This window comes from Diplotaxodon limnothrissa, linkage group LG10, assembly GCF_057381915.1.
Source record: "Diplotaxodon limnothrissa isolate DT_005_m linkage group LG10, D_limnothrissa_male_GT1.1, whole genome shotgun sequence".
NCBI classification, from domain to species: domain Eukaryota; kingdom Metazoa; phylum Chordata; class Actinopteri; order Cichliformes; family Cichlidae; genus Diplotaxodon; species Diplotaxodon limnothrissa.
The window spans coordinates 14,320,883-14,327,349 of NC_140605.1; the positions used below are offsets into that span (position 1 = coordinate 14,320,883).

Below are 6,467 nucleotides of genomic sequence, written 5' to 3' on the forward strand. Positions count from 1 at the left end.
CGGAAGGTTGCCGGTTCGATCCCTGGGCTCACTGTCCTGGTCATTGTGTCCTTGGGCAAGACACTTTATCCTACCGCCTACTGATAGGGGCCGATGGCGTTCCCTGAACCTCGCAACCGTAGCTTGCCTCCACCAGTGAGTGAATGAATAGTGGCATTGTAAAGCGCTTTGGGTGCCTTGAAAAGTGCTATATAAATCCAATCCATTATTAGTTAATGGCCGACTTGATGATCGCAAGGTGCCAAAGTCCATGTGGCAGCAAAAAAAAAATCATCACCCCTCCTCCACTGTTAGTGACAGTTGGCAGAGGTATTTGTGTGGATACGTTGTGTTTGTCATCCATCCATTTTCTGTCACTTATATGGGTTTTGGTCTCTGGGGCAGCAGTTTCAGCAGAGAAGTCCAGGCGTCCCTCACCACAGCCACCTCCTCTCAACCAGGGGACACAGATCAGTACAGCATTCTCCTCACTGTAAACGCCGCCCCGATCCATCTGTCATTCTTGTGTTCACTTGTGAACAACACCCTGGGATTCCTAACTCCTCCACTTGGGCCAGTAGCTGGTCCCTGACCCAGAGTGGGCACTCCACTCTCTTCTGGCTGAGAACCACGGTCTCGGACTTGGAGGTGCTAATTGGAGGAAAACACATCGGGGATGCAGAGGTCAAGGACAGAAGAGAAGAAAAAAGGTGACGGTGAGACAGCGGAGGCTCTAAGCGAGGAGGAGGTTTAAACCGTGTCTGCCGTCTATCGTGATGGGAAATGTGCGATCGTTGGCAAGTAAAATCGACGAGCTCTCAGCACTGGTACGGAGTCAGAGGGAATACCGAGAGTGTAGCCTGATGTGTTTCACCGAATCATGGCTGCACCAGGTCATTCCCGATGAGAATGCTTCCGTGGAAGGCTTCCACACTGTTCGGGCGGACAGGGACAGCATCGCTAGCGGTAAGCGTAAAGGAGGTGGGCTTGCTGTTTTAGTTAACAACCGGTGGTGTAACCCTCCCAACATAACAATCAAAGAAAGGATTTGTTGCCCGGACACTGAACTGTGTGCTGTTGGACTCAGGCCGTATTATTTACCCAGGGAATTCTCTCACGTCATCTTGGTGGCTGTTTATGTTCCCCCCTCTGCTAACCCCACAGCTGCATGTGACACTATCCACTCTGCCATAGCTCGGCTACAGACTCAGCACCCGAGTGCCTTTATTGTGATCTCGGGTGACTTCAACCATGTATCACTGGACAATACACTACCAACATTCAAACAATATGTGGACTGTCCCACCAGGGGAGAGAAAACTTTAGACTTACTGTATGCTAACGTCAAGGATGCATACAGCTCCTCCTCCCTCCCCCCACTTGGTAGGTCAGATCATAACCTGATTCAGGACGATCTGATTTCCTCGTGTCAGCATTGTTCCCACATCATCATAATTAATGTTGTTCCAGGTTCAACATTGCAAGTGACCAATCACCTTCTTGTGACGTCATTCCTTTGCGACTTCGAAATACCCGCCTTCGAGTATTTCGAAATACAAGTGAAGAAGCGAAAAACCGCCGCCTGTCCGCCGAATTTGAAGTCAATTTAGGATACTTTCCTTTAATAAACGGTAAGCATTATACATATGTTCCTCACTTGGCTTGCTGTTTGTTTGCTAGCGATAGGCTACTTGACAACAGCATTAGCTAACCAGTGTTCTCTAGACCAGCGTTCCCCAACTTTTTGGGTGTTTCGTGGCCCGGGGGTTGGGTCAGGCAAAATTGCAGTAGCTTCCCTGATCATTTTACAAACATAAGTGAAGAGAATCTGGACTAAAAGGCCTAGACTTATGGTTGTGTGCTGAATCTATGAATCAAACTATCACCTGGAAACATAATTAACTGGTCCATAGCTGTGAAACTGGACATGAGTTCTTGATTCTATGGAGATTAACAGTAATCCAGAAATTTACAAATTTGTCCTGGTACATCGCGTAAATGTTGTCCCAGGGACATCGCGTAAATGTTGTCCCTGGGACATCGCGTAAATGTTGTCCCTGGGACATCATGTAGAATTTGCCCTGGGACATCGTGTAGATGTTGTCCCTGGGACATCGTGTAAATGTTGTCCCTGGGACATCGTGTAAATGTTGTCCCTGGGACATCGTGTAGATGTTGTCCCTGGGACATCGTGTAGATGTTGTCCCTGGGACATCGTGTAAATGTTGTCCCTGGGACATCGTGTAGATGTTGTCCCTGGGACATCGTGTGATAGCTTGTAAATAATGGAATGAAAATTATTGATTGTTATTAACTTGTGAAAAAGAAGTGTAACAAATCCACATGTTATGTTCTTACACCCTTACAGAAACTGTGACTCCTTCACAATGTCAGGTAAATGTCAACTCATGTTGAATAATCAACCAATCAAGCCTTTTATTATCACATGCAATGTTACACGTACAACTGCAATGAAAATTTCACCCCCTTCTGACCATACATATATTGCTTAAACATCACATTGGGAAGACAGGTCGGAAACAGTTAGGAAGGTCAGAAAACAATTTAATTAATAGATGAGGAGGAGAAAAAAGAACTACAACCAGACAAAGCTCCTAGAAGACTGAAATGGATGATGGTTGCAGCATGCAAAAAGAAAATGATATCTGTTGACTACAGCATATGCTTTCTCACAGATTACCTTGTGGGAGTAGCTGGACCAAACTCTATTGGTATTTCAAGTTTGAAATCCCTGTTTGACCAGACTAACATTTCAGATGAGGTACCTCTTGACATAAAAATCCTTTTATGTTGTCATAAAACTAATGTTAAATTCTGCTTTAAATACACTTTATTGTACAATTTACTTAATGAATCGTATTCCTTAGTTCTGTTTTTATTTATATGTATTTATTTATTTGTTTTATAAGGTAATAGATGGCCTAATCTATTTGCAGTGTGAGGTATGTTGAAAAGCTTGTTTGATCATAATGACATAGCATGTTTACGTTTTTTGTAATGTATTTGAAAACATAGGTGTATTTATGTTATTTTTATAGAATTTCCCTCACATTTATCCAATACCAAGCCAAATCACTGGAAAAATTTTGGATGGGTCCACGAGAGCACAAAGTGCATACTTTTTGAAGGTATGACTTGGACTGTGGTAACTATGTTCTTATCACAAAGGGTTTATAAGTTGCCACTATAAACAAACAGCATTTTCCAAAATTGAAGCCTTGTCAGAAGAACCTGAAAAATACCTTTCTGAAACCTTTTCTGTGTAAAGACTTGTTCAAAAGCAATGCACACAGATTAAAACATTTCTGTCTTGGCCAACTGATAAAGAACACCAAAAATTGAGTGGTGCGTGTTGAGTCTGTGGTCTTGATTTGTTTTGTACACACTATAGAAATTAATTAATGTAAACCAAAAATGACACTTTCTATATGTTTGTGTATCTGCAGAATTAATCACAAGTCTCACCTGACAAGCTTTCGCAGTTTTGCAGTGTCATTCTTGACAGAAAAACATACTTGTCACATTATTTTTATTTCCAGAAAAACATCTTTCAGATGTATGAGAAATTGATTGGAGCCTGTCTGGAAAACGGCAGCCACTGGACCTTGTTTGTAAGTTGCACAGATTTTGCACTCTCTCTAGTGCATGATACTTTTCAGTGTCCCTCATTAGGAAAGCTCAAGGCCCAAGCCTACCATATCCATCTTTTTACAAAACAGTTTTGTGATATACCCAAGAGGACCATAGTCTATATGAATTCATTTGGCGAGTCGGAGGTCAGAAAAAGTGCGGTGTTGAAAAACTGGAGGTAATTAATTAACATATTTAACATAACATATTTAATTTAATTGAAATCATTACCGAACGTGGTTATTGATTTCTCTATATGCTTTTTATTTGTAATAACTGCGATCTCTCAACTCATTTGCTTCAGCAAGAGGCTGCGCTGGAGAGTGGACCTTGTCACATGTGAGCCACCCACATCAACAGGATGGGAACTCATGTGGAGTGCATGTCATAATGGTACTGAAAACTATAGCTTTAACCTATATAAGTAATGTTTACATTTTTGCCTATTCAGTTTTTAAAGCCTTAGAGGCAGGATGGTAAAATCTCAATTTTTTTTGTAGATTGAACCATTTCAGCAGTAATGCTTTGCTTTGGTTGCTCTGTTTTTTGTTTTTTTTCTCGGGGGGTGGGGTGGGGGGGTTAAAAACAAACAAACATTTCTTTGTTAATCTAATTCTTTTTGTTCTTTTTTTTTTTTTTTCTTCTTCGTCAATTATTAGTTTGCCCAATCTCTCATTGACGGTAAAACACAAGTGGAGGAGTACAACACTGAAATCACAAAGCTCAGGTCCCGACTTTGCCACTACTTATTTTCCTCAATAGGTAAAGATAAAATTAGCTGCCTTCTTTTTCTCTAACATTGGAAAATGTAACTTGTACTTAAACAAATTATATTTTGCAGATCGAACTAGGAAGTGCAGTCAGTGCTGGTGTGTGATTGCAGCCAAAGACCGGGTACACTATGACATGTCCTTAGCCATATAGATTGTTTATTTAATGGACTTTGTTCATTTGTTTTTTGTTTGTTTATTTCTTCTTCTTTTTTTTCTTTTTTTTAATTCACAGGTGCAGTGCCAGAAATGTGGTGCATACAAGCACATGCGTTGTTCAAAGTCTGTTTGTGGCATCTGTATCTTCTGTGAGAGTAAGTCACAATATAACTAAACAATGTCCAAAAATGTTTAAAGTGAAATTTTTTTTCGTAATTTTTCCTTTGCACACCAGGACTGTGTAATTAAAGTGGACGTTTCAAGATCCAGTTTTTACACAAAACTATTTTAGACATAACTGTGTCGTATTGTGGGGATTTCTCTTCACAATTAAATTGATATAGTGCTGTTTATATCATTCTTCTTTATGTAACAGCACAGTGCAGCACAGCAGAGGGAAAGGAGTTGTGCAGCATAGTGGGTGGCTATACAGGAGGAGCAATAGAAGTAGCCAGTGAAGAATGTCATCAGGGAAAGCATCAGGCAGCGAATGACAAAGGAAAAGTTCCTAAGGGAGAGAACATCTCCAGCAAATCGACAAGTAACAGTGAGATAGGAAGACTGACAGTCAGAGATGAAGGTACACAGACTGAAAGAGATGAAGGTACACAGACTGAAGACAACGAAAAAGAAGCAGAAGTATACGGCACAAGTCTGAGTACAGATAATGCTGCTGCTGATGATGTTGACAGGATCGATGCAGATACAGAATTCCAAACTGATTCAGAAGGAACTAGTACAGTTTACAGAGTGCATGGTCGCTTATCTGTACCAAGCTCAAAAAAGAAAACCTACACAATAACAGAAGACGAGATCAAGCGCAGAATCAACGCAGAGAACATGTCAGTTCATGTTTTCAGAGGTTTGATTGGGGTAGGTATACATTTCGTGATTTTGATGTCACCTGAAATAAATCCAGGTTACTCGTATCAATGAAGTGACAATGTGGCTGGAAATTGTGCATTTGCTGCAACATATACACAATTACACCATGTAAACAAAAGCATTTAACTTTGTGCGCGTGTGTGTGTCTCTCTCTGCTCTTTTGGTGTTTGCACTTTTTCTTTTTTAGGGCCGTAAAGCCAAACTGCCCGCAATGATTCTTGACAGGCCTAAGAAGGCCAAAACTAAAGTAACAGTGTTTAGTGTTCTGAGTGAAGAGGAGGCTGGGGAGCTAGCCCTCGGGTTTGCCGGAAGATTGGCCTGCGATGTCACAACAGACATGGTCTGTAAAGGCATCGACCATTCAAGTGCTGATATGACAAAGTAAGTTAGTAAAACAATATGAAAGTTGTATCTTTTTTGGTATTATTTGTCATTTCCCCGTATTTGGGTTATTGGTGTAACATTGTTAATCTTACTTTCTAATAACAGACAGACTCTTCTCAAAATCCAACACAATCTTAAACATGAGCTGACTGATTCCTCAACCTTCAGTTTGCTGACACACACCTTTGGCCCCGCTGCACTGGATTCTGTCATTTCATTCCTGTGTGAAAAACTTGATCTTGTCTCTTAAATAATGAAACCTTTTGTGACTTTTGTTTGTTCTGTAAATCAGAATCTTGAAAATTGTTCATTGTTGTTCTAAGTTTGTGTTAACTATTTGGCAAAAATGATTGGTTCCTAATCCAAACAGCATAATGACTGTTCTAACACATATCTTAAAAATGCTACAAAGAAAATTATCACATATGTTTCAATATGAATGTAATTGTGTCACACTCGGTTTGTAGTAGCTTTCCTGTTTTATTTTGAGTTTTGGTATGTTTACACTGTTATTTTTATTTCCCGTGTGTTCGTCTTCCCTTATTAGTTTTACTGTATTTAATTAGTCTGATTTAATAACTTATAATTATTTACTTTCCAGTGTGTATATATGCTCCTCGTTTGGATTATTGTTTGTTT

The 6,467-nt window shown here is 40.3% G+C and overlaps 1 protein-coding gene across 1 annotated transcript; it reads left to right on the top strand.

The window, feature by feature from the left end:
• The first annotated feature begins 2,549 nt into the window (after positions 1 to 2,549).
• LOC146624040 (uncharacterized) lies at positions 2,550 to 6,210 on the top strand. Its single transcript, XM_085364441.1, has 12 exons — positions 2,550 to 2,761; positions 2,910 to 2,942; positions 3,039 to 3,128; positions 3,540 to 3,611; positions 3,720 to 3,808; positions 3,921 to 4,023; positions 4,290 to 4,392; positions 4,472 to 4,524; positions 4,636 to 4,714; positions 4,936 to 5,432; positions 5,632 to 5,825; positions 5,934 to 6,210. Exons 1-12 carry the CDS (start codon positions 2,612 to 2,614, stop codon positions 6,076 to 6,078), a joined length of 1,608 nt encoding a protein of 535 aa, XP_085220567.1. The 5' UTR covers positions 2,550 to 2,611; the 3' UTR covers positions 6,079 to 6,210.
• The last annotated feature ends 257 nt before the right edge of the window (positions 6,211 to 6,467 follow it).

Coding starts and splice junctions, on each gene's coding strand:
- LOC146624040 (XM_085364441.1), top strand. CDS start 2,612: ATGATGGTTGCAGCATGCAAAAAGAAAATGATATCTGTTGACTACAGC. Junction 2,762..2,909: donor AGACTAACATTTCAGATGAG/GTACCTCTTGAC, acceptor TTGTTTTATAAG/GTAATAGATGGCCTAATCTA. Junction 3,809..3,920: donor GCGGTGTTGAAAAACTGGAG/GTAATTAATTAA, acceptor GCGATCTCTCAA/CTCATTTGCTTCAGCAAGAG.